General features: G+C 43.6%; 1 protein-coding gene across 2 annotated transcripts in view; it reads right to left on the reverse strand.

Moving 5' to 3' along the window:
• The window catches only part of LOC109875909 (EGF-like repeat and discoidin I-like domain-containing protein 3), a 201,535-nt gene that overhangs the window by 51,196 nt on the left and 134,622 nt on the right, over positions 1-15,717 (reverse strand). For both annotated transcript variants that reach the window (XM_020468355.2, XM_020468347.2), the window contains one exon: positions 1,545-1,700. In XM_020468355.2, coding sequence (XP_020323944.1) covers positions 1,545-1,700 — 156 coding nt within the window. The remainder of the gene's footprint in view (positions 1-1,544; positions 1,701-15,717) is intronic.

A 15,717-nucleotide genomic window follows, 5' to 3' on the forward strand; every position in this document is an offset into this window, starting at 1 on the left:
TCATGAGGTAGTCACCTGTAATGCATTTCAATTAACAAGCGCTATAATGAAACTGGACCGCCACAGGAAAGGAATACCCAGAATTACCTCTGCTGCAGAGAATAAGTTCATTAGAGTTAACTGCACCTCAGATTGTAGCCAAAAGAAATGCTTCACAGAGTAACAGACACATCTCAACATCAAAAGAAACACTCGCAAAGGACAACATTTGAGATTTTTGGTTCCAACCGCTGTGTCTTTGTGAGACGCAGAGTAGGTGAACAGATGATCTCCGCATGTGTGGTTCCACCGTGTAGCATGGAGGAGGAGAGATGGTGTGGGGGTTTTATTCTGGTGACACTGTTGGTGATTTATTTAGAATTCAAAGCACACTAAACCAGCATGGCTACCACAGCATTCTACAGCGATATGCCATCCAATCTGGTTTGCACTTAGTGGGACAATCAATTGTTTTTCAACAGGACAATGAACCCCAAAACACCTCCAGGCTGTGTAAAGTCTATTTGACCAAGGAGAGTGATGGAGTGCTGCATCAGATGACCTGGCCTCCACAATCACACAACCTCAACCCAATTGAGATGGTTTGGGATGAGTTGGACAGCAGAGTGATGGAAGCCAACAAGTACTCAGCATATGTGGGAACTCCTTCAAGACTGTTGGAAAAGCATTCCTCATGAAGCTAGTTGAGAGAATGCCAATATTGTGCAAAAGCTGTCATCAAGGCAAAGGGTGGCTACTTTGAAGAATCTAAAATCTAAAATATATTTGGATTTGTTTAACAATTTTTGGGTTATTACATGATTCCATATGTGTTATTTCATAGTTTTGATGTCTTCACTATTATTCTACAATGTAGAAAATAGTAAAAATAAAGAAAACCCTTGATGAGTAGGTGTGTCCAAACTTTTGACTGGTACTGTACATACATACACTGAGTATAACAAACATTAGGAACACCTTCCTAATATTGAGTTGCACCCCCCATTTGTCCTCAGAACTGCCTCAATTTGTCGGGCATGGACTCTACAAGCTGTCGAAGGCGTTCCACAGGAATGCTGGCCCATGTTGACTCCAATGCTTCCACAGTAGTGTCAAGCTGGCTGCATGTCCTTGGGTGGTGGACAGTTCTTAATACACACAAGAAACCGTTCAGCATGAACAACTGGTGCGCCTGGCACCTACTACCATACCCTGTTCCCTGTTCAAAGGCACTTAAAACTTTTGTCTTGCCCATTCACCCGCTGAATGGCACACATACACAATCCATTGGTGGCAGGGGTCAAAATGGGGATGGCTGGTTGGAGGACGGGACAGGGGACATGGTGCGCTGTCAAAAATGACAGAGTGTCGGGGAGTCTATTTGGTGGCCGTTTATCCCCAAATAGTATAAAACGCAATCTAAAAGTCATAAAAAGTGGAGGGGGGTAAGTGCTAGGAAGAGGAACCCGGAGTGAGCTGGCTAATTAAAAAGTAATCTCATCATGTCCTCCACTCTGCCCTTGACTTGGTGTGTGGTCTCCAGTTGCTGTGTGTGTGTGTCTCACCATGTCCTCGTCTGTGCCCTTGACTTTGTTTGTCCTCCAGGTCTTGCCATCATCACTAGAGGCCACTTTGTAAGACTTGACGTACTCTGGGCTGCCGATGCGCTTTGCACCCTGGGTAATTAGGCCCGTGACCCGCATCCTCCTCTGTAGGTTTATCTGTAGGGAAATAAGGGATAAAACAGCAATCAAGAACCTTGTGTTTGTGAGTTTGTGTGTCTGTGTGTGACTGTGCATGTGTGTACATATTCATACATGTATGTATTGTGTGTGTGAGCGTGTGTATTTGTATTTATCATGGATCCCCATTAGCTGCTGCCAATGTTTCTGGGGTATGCATGGATGTCCGAGCTGTGTGCCAGTAGTTTAGACAGACAGCTCGGTGCATTCAACATGTCAATACCTCTCATAAATACAAATAGTGATGAAGTCAATCTCTCCTCCACTTTCCACCAGGAGAGATTGACATATATATTATTAATACCAGCTCTCCGTTCACATCCAAGGGCCAGTCGTGCTGCCCTGTACTGAGCCAATTATAAATTCCCTATGTCCATTTTTGTGGCACATGACCACACAAATGAACAGTAGTCCAGGTACGACAAAACTGGGGCCTGTAGGACCTGTCTTGTTGATAGTGCTGTTAAGAAGGTAGAGCAGCGCTTTATTATGGACAGACTTCTCCCAAGCTTAGCTACTGTTGTTCCAATATTTTGGAACAGTTACAATCCAGGGTTACAATCCAGGGTTACTCCAAACATTTTAGTCACCTCAACTTGCTCAATTTCCACATTATTTGTTACGATATTTAATTGAGGTTTAGGGTTTAGGGTTTAGTGAATGATTTGTCCCAAATACAATGCTTTAAGTTTTAGAAATATTAGGACTAACTTATTCCTTTCCACCTACTCTGAAACTAACTGCAACTCTTTGTTAAGTGTTGCAGTCATTTCAGTCACTGTAGTAGCTGACATGAATCGTGTTGAGTCATCCGCATACATAGACACACAGGCTTTACTCAAAGCCAATGGCATGTCATTAGTAAATATTGAAAAAATAAATGGGCCTAGACAGCTGCCCCGGGGAACTCCTGATTCTATGTGGATTTTGTTGAAGAGGCTTCCATTAAAGAAAACCCTCTGTGTTCTGTTAAATAGGTAACTCTATCCACAATATAGCAGGGGGTGAAAAGCCATAACACGTTTTTTTCCAGCAGCAGACTATGATCGATAATGTCAAAAGCTGCACCGAAGTCTAACAAAACAGCCACCACAATCTTTTTATCATAATATTCTTTCAGCCAATCATCAGTCATTTGTGTGAGTGCTGTGCTTGTGAATGTCCTTCCCTATAAGCATGTTGAAAGTTTGTTGTCAATTTGTTTACTGTAAAATAGCATTGTATCTGGTCAAACACTATTTTTACCCCAAAATTTACTAAGGATTTGTAACAGGCTGATTGGTAGGCTTTTGAGCCAGTAAGAGGGTTTTACTATTCTTAGGTATCGGAATGGTGTTTGCTTCCCTCCAAGCCTGGGGGCACACACTTTCTAGTAAGCTTAAATTGAACATATGGCAAGTAGAAGTGGAAATATTATATTATATTATCTTATAATATATTATATTATAGAAGTGGAAATATATATATACACTATTATCCTCAGTAAAATTCCATCCAAGTTGTCAGACCCCAGTGGCTTGTCAATGTTGATAGACAACAATACTTTGCTCACCTCTTCCACACTCACTTTACAGAATTCAAGATTACAATGCTCATCTTTCAAAATTTGGTCAGATAAACTTGGATGTACAGTGTCAGTGTTTGTTGCTTACACGTCATGCGTAAATTTGCTAATCTTGCCAATGAAAAAATCATTAAAGTAGTTGGCAATATCAGTTGGTTTTGTTGTGAATGAGTAATATGATTCAATGAATGATAGAGTTGAGTTTGCTTTTTCCCCCAAAATGTCATTTAAGTTGCTCCAAAGCGTTTTACTATCATTCTTTATGTAATTTATCTTTGTTTCATAGTGTAGTTTCTTCTTTTTATTCAGTTTAGTCATAGGTTTTCTCAATTTGCAATGTTTGCCAATCAGACTTATTTTCAATTCCTTTTGCCTCATCCTTCTCACCCATACAAGTTTTCAATTCCCCATCAATCCACAGGGATTTAAACATTTTTTACAGGACTTTTCTTAATAGGTGGATGCTTATTAGTAACTGGAAAAAGCAATTTCATAAATGTGTCAAGTGCAACAAATATTATTTACATCAACAACATAGGAATCTCTACAAAACGTATTGTATGACCTCTTATACACTATATTAGGCCCAGCAATTGGAACTTTGGTTTTCCTAGATATGTCTACTATATTGTGATCACTACAGCCAATGGATTTGGATACTGCTTTCAAGCTCATTTCTGCAGCATTAGTAAAGATGTGATCAATGCATATTGATGATTTAATTCCTGTGCTGTTTGTAACTACCTTGGTAGGTTGACTGATAAGGCACTGGTTACAGTTTGAAGCTTTTTCTTGAGTGGGCAGCTTGATGAAAGCCAGTCAATATTTAAAATCACCCAGAAAATATATGTCTCTGTTGATATCACATACATTATCAAGCATTCCAAAGATGTTATCCAGATACTGAGTGTTAGCACTTGGTGGTCTATAGCAGCTTCCCACCAGAATGGGCTTTAGGTGAGGCAGATGAACATGCAGCCATATTACTTCAAGAGTATCATGTTATTTATGTTAGTGCAGGGTGAGCTGAACACAGTGGACTTTCTCCTAGGGCACATCCTCTGGCTATTACACTCAGATCTTTTATCTGATCCTGTCAAGGTCATCTATCTTCCTCAGGACTGTGTGTGAATGCAACATTAGTCTATCCCCTCACACCACATTCCGCCAGCCAGCCAGTCAATCCAATCTAGCCTGTCAATATACTGCCAAACTAAAGCACTTCTGACAGAGACGGGTTGGGGCTTCAGTTAGAATCCTTAAGTTTGACGCACAGCAGTATGACCATTATAAGAGAGAAGGAGAGAGAGTATTTTCTTCAGTCAGAAGTTATTTTATTATTAATTTTAATAGCTCCATATGATGACAGAATTGTAATAGAATACAGCCTATGATGGTAACTAAGGACTGGTGCTGTATTAGAGGATAGCCTATGGTGGTAACTAAGGACTGCTGCTGTAATAGATGAGGGTGTATGGTGGTAACTAAGGACTGGTGCTGTGCTGAATGAACACATATGGGAAGAAACAAAGACAGGGGCAAACACACACACACACACAGACACACACACACACACACACACACACACACACACACACACACACACACACACACACACACAGTCTCAGATTAATCTGATTCATTTTCACAACAGTCATAACTGGGTCAAAATGATATTAGACAGTGTTGAGGTACAGTGCATTTGGTAAGTATTCAGACCCCTTCCCCTTTTCCACATTTTGTTACAGCGTTATTCTAAAGTGTGTTGTGTCTTTGGCTATGCCGGATTAAATGATATAACATACTATTCTAAAAAAAATTTCCCGTAATTAATATTACCTGATTGAGCTAATCATGTAAATGTAATTAACTAGAGAGTCGGGCACCACAAAATAATATTTATAGAGCTGTTATCTTCCGAATAAACTCTTAAAGACCTAGTAATATTTTACATCAATAGCAGTCAATATTAATCGTCATCTTAATTCAGTCTCATCTGAAGGTTGTAAATTCTTGGTTATCTGCACGAACCCTGGCTAACAAGTTGAACCGGCAATACAAAATTGGGTTTAAATATTTACTTAATAAATTCCTAACTAATCACACAGAATTACACATACACTAAATTAAATCATAACTTGATTACAAATTACGTCATAAAGGAAAACGTCCCTAGTTGGCGGAACAGATATGACAGCTTGTTACACAAAAGAAAAGGGGCTGGGTTTGAGTGAAAGAGCAGGAAGACTGAGGAACAAAGGGCGGTTATATTGTTGTCAAGGGCTTATATAGGAAGGGAGAGGAGGGCGTGTTTGAAAAGTTTTATAGCCCATGTCCCTTCACAGGGGCGGGCCACTGATTGAGCAGAGCCCTATCTTATGAAAACCCAAATCTCACATTTTAGAAGCTAAAATCACATTTCATCCCATCACGAATAATTTCATATTAAAACATTTAAATTGAACAACAATTCCATGTGAATCCGATAACTCTGATGTGTAGACTTTCCACTGTAGAGTTTATGTCATCTTATCATTGATAAGAATGTCTCAGATGACAATCGAACTGACATCATATTCATTAAGTACCACCGCATATGTTCAATTGTTCGGATTACCAGAATATAGTTCATCCCCCCCCCCCACCTTCTGATGTTCCCAGAATCTCTATGTTAACCAAGGGTTTTGCAAATGTAACATCAGTAGGGTAGAGAGAGAAAAAAGGGGGGAAGAGGTATTTATACGTTTGGCAACTGCTACTTCCTCACGACAGCTGCTACCACACGTAACATCCTGGAGTGAAATCAGGGGAAACCCAAATGAACTGTGTCCCACAAGAATGAGAGACATGTGAAAACCAAAAAGGCCCCTGTTCATGATAATGATGGATTGACAATATTTTCTTGGAACAACACCACAAGGGCTAAACTTAGCCTCTGAGATTAAATACGCCTATGCACTCTGAGCATGTACTTCTTCACTTGCTGACTACAGTAACTCAAGTCTTCTTGACAAAGTCTTACACAACATCCTCAATGCAATCAAAGACACAATGAACACCCACTTATTCTCCACTTATCTCGTTGTTTTTTTCATATTCTGGAGAACAACATTAACATCTTCTCTCTCTCTCTCATTAGTCTACTGTGACTAAAAGGCCTAGTGCTCAGGTAATTGGTGTGATTCTTTGCACGGATAATGACCACTTACAAACACACTTCAGTCACTCCACATAATACTGGTAGTGTCTTAGTTCACGCTGAGTGAGGCTCTGTTGAGAACATCTGCCTGGATACTGCTCAGCGGTGATTGTAAGTTTGAGAAAATTGATTCAGTGTGAGCGGACTGACATAAAAGGCCCATAATTCCCCCGGCCGTATATCAAAATGACACTGCATAACATGAGGATAATTTTCCCCATCATGATCTCAATTCGGCAGTGACAGGGATACGAGAAGAGCTCAGTGTGAACTCCATGGAGGGGGAGGTCTGGAAGAGATGGCCCAGTCGAGAGTCTCTGAGACGGGAAAGGGTTTGAGGTCAGATGGCCCCTCATCTGCCGCCATCATGGCTGCTCTTCAAAGTTTTGTAATTTGCTGGTGCTTATTGGGGCAATGGAACCTCACTTATCTGTACATTGCTACACAGTTTCCCCACTAACAGTGTAGTGTAAGTATGTACTCAAAACAAAATGTCCACCCTTTATAAAACACAACCATTAAACCCATCTGCAAACAATATATATTTGCCAGTAGAGTCGGATCACATCTTGCCTCTTGAGTACAATGTCTCCTGCATCTTGAGAAAGATGCCTCCTGCTTCTTGAGTAAGATGCCTCCTGCTTCTTGAGTAAGATGCCTCCTGCTTCTTGAGTAAGATGCCTCCTGCTTCTTGAGTAAGATGCCTCCTGCTTCTTGAGTAAGATGCCTCCTGCTTCTTTAGTAAGATGTCTCCTGCTCTTTGAGTAAGATGCCTCCTGCTTCTTGAGTAAGATGCCTCCTGCTTCTTGAGTAAGATGTCTCCAGCTTCTTGAGTAAGATGCCTCCTGCTTCTTGAGTAAGATGTCTCCTGCTTCTTGAGTAAGATGTCTCCTGCTTATTGAGTAAGATGCCTCCTGCTTCTTGAGTAAGATGCCTCCTGCTTCTTGAGTAAGATGCCTCCTGCTTCTTGAGTAAGATGCCTCCTGCTTCTTGAGTAAGATGTCTCCTGCTTCTTGAGTAAGATGCCTCCTGCTTCTTGAGTAGATGTCTCCTGCTTCTTGATTAAGATGCCTCCTGCTTCTTGAGTAAGATGCCTCCTGCTTCTTGAGTAAGATGCCTCCTGCTTCTTTAGTAAGATGTCTCCTGCTACTTGAGTAAGATGCCTCCTGCTTCTTGAGTAAGATGCCTCCTGCTTCTTGAGTAAGATGTCTCCTGCTTCTTGAGTAAGATGTCTCCAGCTTCTTGAGTAAGATGCCTCCTGCTTCTTGAGTAAGATGCCTCCTGCTTCTTGAGTAAGATGTCTCCTGCTTCTTGAGTAAGATGTCTCCTGCTTCTTGAGTAAGATGCCTCCTGCTTCTTGAGTAAGATGCCTCCTGCTTCTTGAGTAAGATGCCTCCTGCTTCTTGAGTAAGATGCCTCCTGCTTCTTTAGTAAGATGTCTCCTGCTTCTTGAGTAAGATGCCTCCTGCTTCTTGAGTAGATGTCTCCTGCTTCTTGATTAAGATGCCTCCTGCTTCTTGAGTAAGATGCCTCCTGCTTCTTTAGTAAGATGCCTCCTGCTTCTTGAGTAAGATGCCTCCTGCTTCTTTAGTAAGATGTCTCCTGCTCCTTGAGTAAGATGCCTCCTGCTTCTTGAGTAAGATGCCTCCTGCTTCTTGAGTAAGATGTCTCCTGCTTCTTGAGTAAGATGTCTCCAGCTTCTTGAGTAAGATGCCTCCTGGTTCTTGAGTAAGATGCCTCCTGCTTCTTGAGTAAGATGCCTCCTGCTTCTTGAGTAAGATGCCTCCTGCTTCTTGAGTAAGATGCCTCCTGCTTCTTGAGTAAGATGCCTCCTGCTTCTTGAGTAAGATGTCTCCTGCTTCTTGAGTAAGATGTCTCCTGCTCTTTGAGTAAGATGCCTCCTGCTCTTTGAGTAAGATGCCTCCTGCTTCTTGAGTAAGATGCCTCCTGCTTCTTGAGTAAGATGCCTCCTGCTTCTTGAGTAAGATGCCTCCTGCTTCTTGCGTAAGATGCCTCCTGCTTCTTGAGTAAGATGTCTCCTGCTTCTTGAGTAAGATCCCCCCTGCTTCTTGAGTAAGATGCCTCCTGCTTCTTGAGTAAGATGTCTCCTGCTTCTTGAGTAAGATGCCTCCTGCTTCTTTAGTAAGATGTCTCCTGCTCCTTGAGTAAGATGCCTCCTGCTTCTTGAGTAAGAGGCCTCCTGCTTCTTGAGTAAGATGTCTCCTGCTTCTTGAGTAAGATGTCTCCTGGTTCTTGAATAAGATGCCTCCTGGTTCTTGAGTAAGATGCCTCCTGGTTCTTGAGTAAGATGCCTCCTGCTTCTTGAGTAAGATGCCTCCTGCTTCTTGAGTAAGATGCCTCCTGCTTCTTTAGTAAGATGTCTCCTGCTCTTTGAGTAAGATGCCTCCTGCTTCTTGAGTAAGATGCCTCCTGCTTCTTGAGTAAGATGTCTCCAGCTTCTTGAGTAAGATGCCTCCTGCTTCTTGAGTAAGATGCCTCCTGCTTCTTGAGTAAGATGTCTCCTGCTTCTTGAGTAAGATGTCTCCTGCTTCTTGAGTAAGATGCCTCCTGCTTCTTGAGTAAGATGCCTCCTGCTTCTTGAGTAAGATGCCTCCTGCTTCTTGAGTAAGATGCCTCCTGCTTCTTTAGTAAGATGTCTCCTGCTTCTTGAGTAAGATGCCTCCTGCTTCTTGAGTAGATGTCTCCTGCTTCTTGATTAAGATGCCTCCTGCTTCTTTAGTAAGATGCCTCCTGCTTCTTGAGTAAGATGCCTCCTGCTTCTTTAGTAAGATGTCTCCTGCTCCTTGAGTAAGATGCCTCCTGCTTCTTGAGTAAGATGCCTCCTGCTTCTTGAGTAAGATGTCTCCTGCTTCTTGAGTAAGATGTCTCCAGCTTCTTGAGTAAGATGCCTCCTGCTTCTTGAGTAAGATGCCTCCTGCTTCTTGAGTAAGATGTCTCCTGCTTCTTGAGTAAGATGTCTCCTGCTTCTTGAGTAAGATGCCTCCTGCTTCTTGAGTAAGATGCCTCCTGCTTCTTGAGTAAGATGCCTCCTGCTTCTTGAGTAAGATGCCTCCTGCTTCTTGAGTAAGATGTCTCCAGCTTCTTGAGTAAGATGCCTCCTGCTTCTTGAGTAAGATGCCTCCTGCTTCTTGAGTAAGATGCCTCCTGCTTCTTTAGTAAGATGTCTCCTGCTCCTTGAGTAAGATGCCTCCTGCTTCTTGAGTAAGATGCCTCCTGCTTCTTGAGTAAGATGTCTCCTGCTTCTTGAGTAAGATGTCTCCAGCTTCTTGAGTAAGATGCCTCCTGGTTCTTGAGTAAGATGCCTCCTGCTTCTTGAGTAAGATGCCTCCTGCTTCTTGAGTAAGATGTCTCCTGCTTCTTGAGTAAGATGTCTCCTGCTCTTTGAGTAAGATGCCTCCTGCTCTTTGAGTAAGATGCCTCCTGCTTCTTGAGTAAGATGCCTCCTGCTTCTTGAGTAAGATGCCTCCTGCTTCTTGAGTAAGATGCCTCCTGCTTCTTGCGTAAGATGCCTCCTGCTTCTTGAGTAAGATGTCTCCTGCTTCTTGAGTAAGATCCCCCCTGCTTCTTGAGTAAGATGCCTCCTGCTTCTTGAGTAAGATGTCTCCTGCTTCTTGAGTAAGATGCCTCCTGCTTCTTTAGTAAGATGTCTCCTGCTCCTTGAGTAAGATGCCTCCTGCTTCTTGAGTAAGAGGCCTCCTGCTTCTTGAGTAAGATGTCTCCTGCTTCTTAAGATGTCTCCTGGTTCTTGAGTAAGATGCCTCCTGGTTCTTGAGTAAGATGCCTCCTGGTTCTTGAGTAAGATGCCTCCTGGTTCTTGAGTAAGATGCCTCCTGCTTCTTGAGTAAGATGCCTCCTGCTTCTTTAGTAAGATGTCTCCTGCTCTTTGAGTAAGATGCCTCCTGCTTCTTGAGTAAGATGCCTCCTGCTTCTTGAGTAAGATGTCTCCAGCTTCTTGAGTAAGATGCCTCCTGCTTCTTGAGTAAGATGCCTCCTGCTTCTTGAGTAAGATGTCTCCTGCTTCTTGAGTAAGATGCCTCCTGCTTCTTGAGTAAGATGCCTCCTGCTTCTTGAGTAAGATGCCTCCTGCTTCTTTAGTAAGATGTCTCCTGCTTCTTGAGTAAGATGCCTCCTGCTTCTTGAGTAGATGTCTCCTGCTTCTTGATTAAGATGCCTCCTGCTTCTTGAGTAAGATGCCTCCTGCTTCTTGAGTAAGATGCCTCCTGCTTCTTTAGTAAGATGTCTCCTGCTCCTTGAGTAAGATGCCTCCTGCTTCTTGAGTAAGATGCCTCCTGCTTCTTGAGTAAGATGTCTCCTGCTTCTTGAGTAAGATGTCTCCAGCTTCTTGAGTAAGATGCCTCCTGCTTCTTGAGTAAGATGCCTCCTGCTTCTTGAGTAAGATGTCTCCTGCTTCTTGAGTAAGATGTCTCCTGCTTCTTGAGTAAGATGCCTCCTGCTTCTTGAGTAAGATGCCTCCTGCTTCTTGAGTAAGATGCCTCCTGCTTCTTGAGTAAGATGCCTCCTGCTTCTTGAGTAAGATGTCTCCAGCTTCTTGAGTAAGATGCCTCCTGCTTCTTGAGTAAGATGCCTCCTGCTTCTTGAGTAAGATGTCTCCTGCTTCTTGAGTAAGATGTCTCCTGCTTCTTGAGTAAGATGCCTCCTGCTTCTTGAGTAAGATGCCTCCTGCTTCTTGAGTAAGATGCCTCCTGCTTCTTGAGTAAGATGCCTCCTGCTTCTTTAGTAAGATGTCTCCTGCTTCTTGAGTAAGATGCCTCCTGCTTCTTGAGTAGATGTCTCCTGCTTCTTGATTAAGATGCCTCCTGCTTCTTGAGTAAGATGTCTCCTGCTCCTTGAGTAAGATGCCTCCTGCTTCTTGAGTAAGATGCCTCCTGCTTCTTGAGTAAGATGTCTCCTGCTTCTTGAGTAAGATGTCTCCAGCTTCTTGAGTAAGATGCCTCCTGGTTCTTGAGTAAGATGCCTCCTGCTTCTTGAGTAAGATGTCTCCTGCTTCTTGAGTAAGATGCCTCCTGCTTCTTGAGTAAGATGCCTCCTGCTTCTTGAGTAAGATGCCTCCTGCTTCTTGAGTAAGATGCCTCCTGCTTCTTGAGTAAGATGTCTCCTGCTTCTTGAGTAAGATGTCTCCTGCTCTTTGAGTAAGATGCCTCCTGCTCTTTGAGTAAGATGCCTCCTGCTTCTTGAGTAAGATGCCTCCTGCTTCTTGAGTAAGATGCCTCCTGCTTCTTGAGTAAGATGCCTCCTGCTTCTTGCGTAAGATGCCTCCTGCTTCTTGAGTAAGATGTCTCCTGCTTCTTGAGTAAGATCCCCCCTGCTTCTTGAGTAAGATGCCTCCTGCTTCTTGAGTAAGATGTCTCCTGCTTCTTGAGTAAGATGCCTCCTGCTTCTTTAGTAAGATGTCTCCTGCTCCTTGAGCAAGATGCCTCCTGCTTCTTGAGTAAGAGGCCTCCTGCTTCTTGAGTAAGATGTCTCCTGCTTCTTGAGTAAGATGTCTCCTGGTTCTTGAGTAAGATGCCTCCTGGTTCTTGAGTAAGATGCCTCCTGGTTCTTGAGTAAGATGCCTCCTGCTTCTTGAGTAAGATGCCTCCTGCTTCTTGAGTAAGATGCCTCCTGCTTCTTGAGTAAGATGCCTCCTGCTTCTTTAGTAAGATGTCTCCTGCTCTTTGAGTAAGATGCCTCCTGCTCTTTGAGTAAGATGCCTCCTGCTCTTTGAGTAAGATGCCTCCTGCTCTTTGAGTAAGATGCCTCCTGCTTCTTGAGTAAGATGCCTCCTGCTTCTTGAGTAAGATGCCTCCTGCTTCTTGAGTAAGATGCCTCCTGCTTCTTGAGTAAGATGTCTCCTGCTTCTTGAGTAAGATGCCTCCTGCTTCTTGAGTAAGATGCCTCCTGCTTCTTGAGTAAGATGTCTCCTGCTTCTTGAGTAAGATGCCTCCTGCTTCTTGAGTAAGATGTCTCCTGCTTCTTGAGTAAGATGCCTCCTGCTTCTTGAGTAAGATGCCTCCTGCTTCTTGAGTAAGATGCCTCCTGCTTCTTGAGTAAGATGTCTCCTGCTTCTTGAGTAAGATGTCTCCTGCTTCTTGAGTAAGATGCCTCCTGCTTCTTGAGTAAGATGCCTCCTGCTACCTGAGTAAGATGCCTCCTGCTTCTTGAGTAAGATGCCTCCTGCTTCTTGAGTAAGATGTCTCCTGCTTCTTGAGTAAGATGTCTCCTGCTTCTTGAGTAAGATGCCTCCTGCTTCTTGAGTAAGATGCCTCCTGCTTCTTGAGTAAGATGTCTCCTGCTTCTTGAGTAAGATGCCTCCTGCTTCCTGAGTAAGATGCCTCCTGCTTCTTGAGTAAGATGCCTCCTGCTTCTTGAGTAAGATGCCTCCTGCTTCTTGAGTAAGATGTCTCCTGCTTCTTGAGTAAGATGCCTCCTGCTTCTTGAGTAAGATGCCTCCTGCTTCTTGAGTAAGATGTCTCCTGCTTCTTGAGTAAGATGCCTCCTGCTTCTTGAGTAAGATGTCTCCTGCTTCTTGAGTAAGATGCCTCCTGCTTCTTGAGTAAGATGCCTCCTGCTTCTTGAGTAAGATGCCTCCTGCTTCTTGAGTAAGATGTCTCCTGCTTCTTGAGTAAGATGTCTCCTGCTTCTTGAGTAAGATGCCTCCTGCTTCTTGAGTAAGATGCCTCCTGCTTCTTGAGTAAGATGCCTCCTGCTTCTTGAGTAAGATGCCTCCTGCTTCTTTAGTAAGATGTCTCCTGCTTCTTGAGTAAGATGCCTCCTGCTTCTTGAGTAGATGTCTCCTGCTTCTTGATTAAGATGCCTCCTGCTTCTTGAGTAAGATGTCTCCTGCTCCTTGAGTAAGATGCCTCCTGCTTCTTGAGTAAGATGCCTCCTGCTTCTTGAGTAAGATGTCTCCTGCTTCTTGAGTAAGATGTCTCCAGCTTCTTGAGTAAGATGCCTCCTGGTTCTTGAGTAAGATGCCTCCTGCTTCTTGAGTAAGATGCCTCCTGCTTCTTGAGTAAGATGCCTCCTGCTTCTTGAGTAAGATGCCTCCTGCTTCTTGAGTAAGATGCCTCCTGCTTCTTGAGTAAGATGCCTCCTGCTTCTTGAGTAAGATGTCTCCTGCTTCTTGAGTAAGATGTCTCCTGCTCTTTGAGTAAGATGCCTCCTGCTCTTTGAGTAAGATGCCTCCTGCTTCTTGAGTAAGATGCCTCCTGCTTCTTGAGTAAGATGCCTCCTGCTTCTTGAGTAAGATGCCTCCTGCTTCTTGCGTAAGATGCCTCCTGCTTCTTGAGTAAGATGTCTCCTGCTTCTTGAGTAAGATCCCCCCTGCTTCTTGAGTAAGATGCCTCCTGCTTCTTGAGTAAGATGTCTCCTGCTTCTTGAGTAAGATGCCTCCTGCTTCTTTAGTAAGATGTCTCCTGCTCCTTGAGCAAGATGCCTCCTGCTTCTTGAGTAAGAGGCCTCCTGCTTCTTGAGTAAGATGTCTCCTGCTTCTTGAGTAAGATGTCTCCTGGTTCTTGAGTAAGATGCCTCCTGGTTCTTGAGTAAGATGCCTCCTGGTTCTTGAGTAAGATGCCTCCTGCTTCTTGAGTAAGATGCCTCCTGCTTCTTGAGTAAGATGCCTCCTGCTTCTTGAGTAAGATGCCTCCTGCTTCTTTAGTAAGATGTCTCCTGCTCTTTGAGTAAGATGCCTCCTGCTCTTTGAGTAAGATGCCTCCTGCTCTTTGAGTAAGATGCCTCCTGCTCTTTGAGTAAGATGCCTCCTGCTTCTTGAGTAAGATGCCTCCTGCTTCTTGAGTAAGATGCCTCCTGCTTCTTGAGTAAGATGCCTCCTGCTTCTTGAGTAAGATGTCTCCTGCTTCTTGAGTAAGATGCCTCCTGCTTCTTGAGTAAGATGCCTCCTGCTTCTTGAGTAAGATGTCTCCTGCTTCTTGAGTAAGATGCCTCCTGCTTCTTGAGTAAGATGTCTCCTGCTTCTTGAGTAAGATGCCTCCTGCTTCTTGAGTAAGATGCCTCCTGCTTCTTGAGTAAGATGCCTCCTGCTTCTTGAGTAAGATGTCTCCTGCTTCTTGAGTAAGATGTCTCCTGCTTCTTGAGTAAGATGCCTCCTGCTTCTTGAGTAAGATGCCTCCTGCTTCCTGAGTAAGATGCCTCCTGCTTCTTGAGTAAGATGCCTCCTGCTTCTTGAGTAAGATGTCTCCTGCTTCTTGAGTAAGATGTCTCCTGCTTCTTGAGTAAGATGCCTCCTGCTTCTTGAGTAAGATGCCTCCTGCTTCTTGAGTAAGATGCCTCCTGCTTCTTGAGTAAGATGCCTCTGCTTGAGTAAGATGTCTCCTGCTTCTTGAGTAAGATGCCTCCTGCTTCCTGAGTAAGATGCCTCCTGCTTCTTGAGTAAGATGCCTCCTGCTTCTTGAGTAAGATGCCTCCTGCTTCTTGAGTAAGATGTCTCCTGCTTCTTGAGTAAGATGCCTCCTGCTTCTTGAGTAAGATGCCTCCTGCTTCTTGAGTAAGATGTCTCCTGCTTCTTGAGTAAGATGCCTCCTGCTTCTTGAGTAAGATGTCTCCTGCTTCTTGAGTAAGATGCCTCCTGCTTCTTGAGTAAGATGCCTCCTGCTTCTTGAGTAAGATGCCTCCTGCTTCTTGAGTAAGATGTCTCCTGCTTCTTGAGTAAGATGTCTCCTGCTTCTTGAGTAAGATGCCTCCTGCTTCTTGAGTAAGATGCCTCCTGCTTCTTGAGTAAGATGCCTCCTGCTTCTTGAGTAAGATGTCTCATGCCTCTTGAGGTAAGACAGAAGTGAGACCGGGTGTTATCAGAAACTAAGTCCTTCCAGCTCACTGCTGTAGTTCACATCATTCCACTCTTAAACTGCGATTTCAAGATATTCTGTCATCCTTAAAATCCTCCACTCTTTTATACAGTAATTGTTTGAAAATGGTCAATTAGCTTTGGCAATGGTCTCCTCGACAAGCATTTATTTTTATTTCCCTGTGTTTTTTTTAAGTGGCAGAGGACCTGCCAAAGTATTCAAGACCTAAATGGAGGAAGCATTGCGTTTTAAGCCCCTAATGTGGCACATCGGTTGAGTCACGTAGATCCACCCCCCTCAGCGCTGACACTGTGTCATTCACACAGGCTGTAATAATGCTCCTCTTCATTCTTTAGAGACTCAGAATGGACCAGTCACATACTGTGTTCTTGTCAGAATTAAGAATAT

Source organism: Oncorhynchus kisutch, linkage group LG3 (assembly GCF_002021735.2).
Source record: "Oncorhynchus kisutch isolate 150728-3 linkage group LG3, Okis_V2, whole genome shotgun sequence".
In the NCBI taxonomy this organism is placed as follows: domain Eukaryota; kingdom Metazoa; phylum Chordata; class Actinopteri; order Salmoniformes; family Salmonidae; genus Oncorhynchus; species Oncorhynchus kisutch.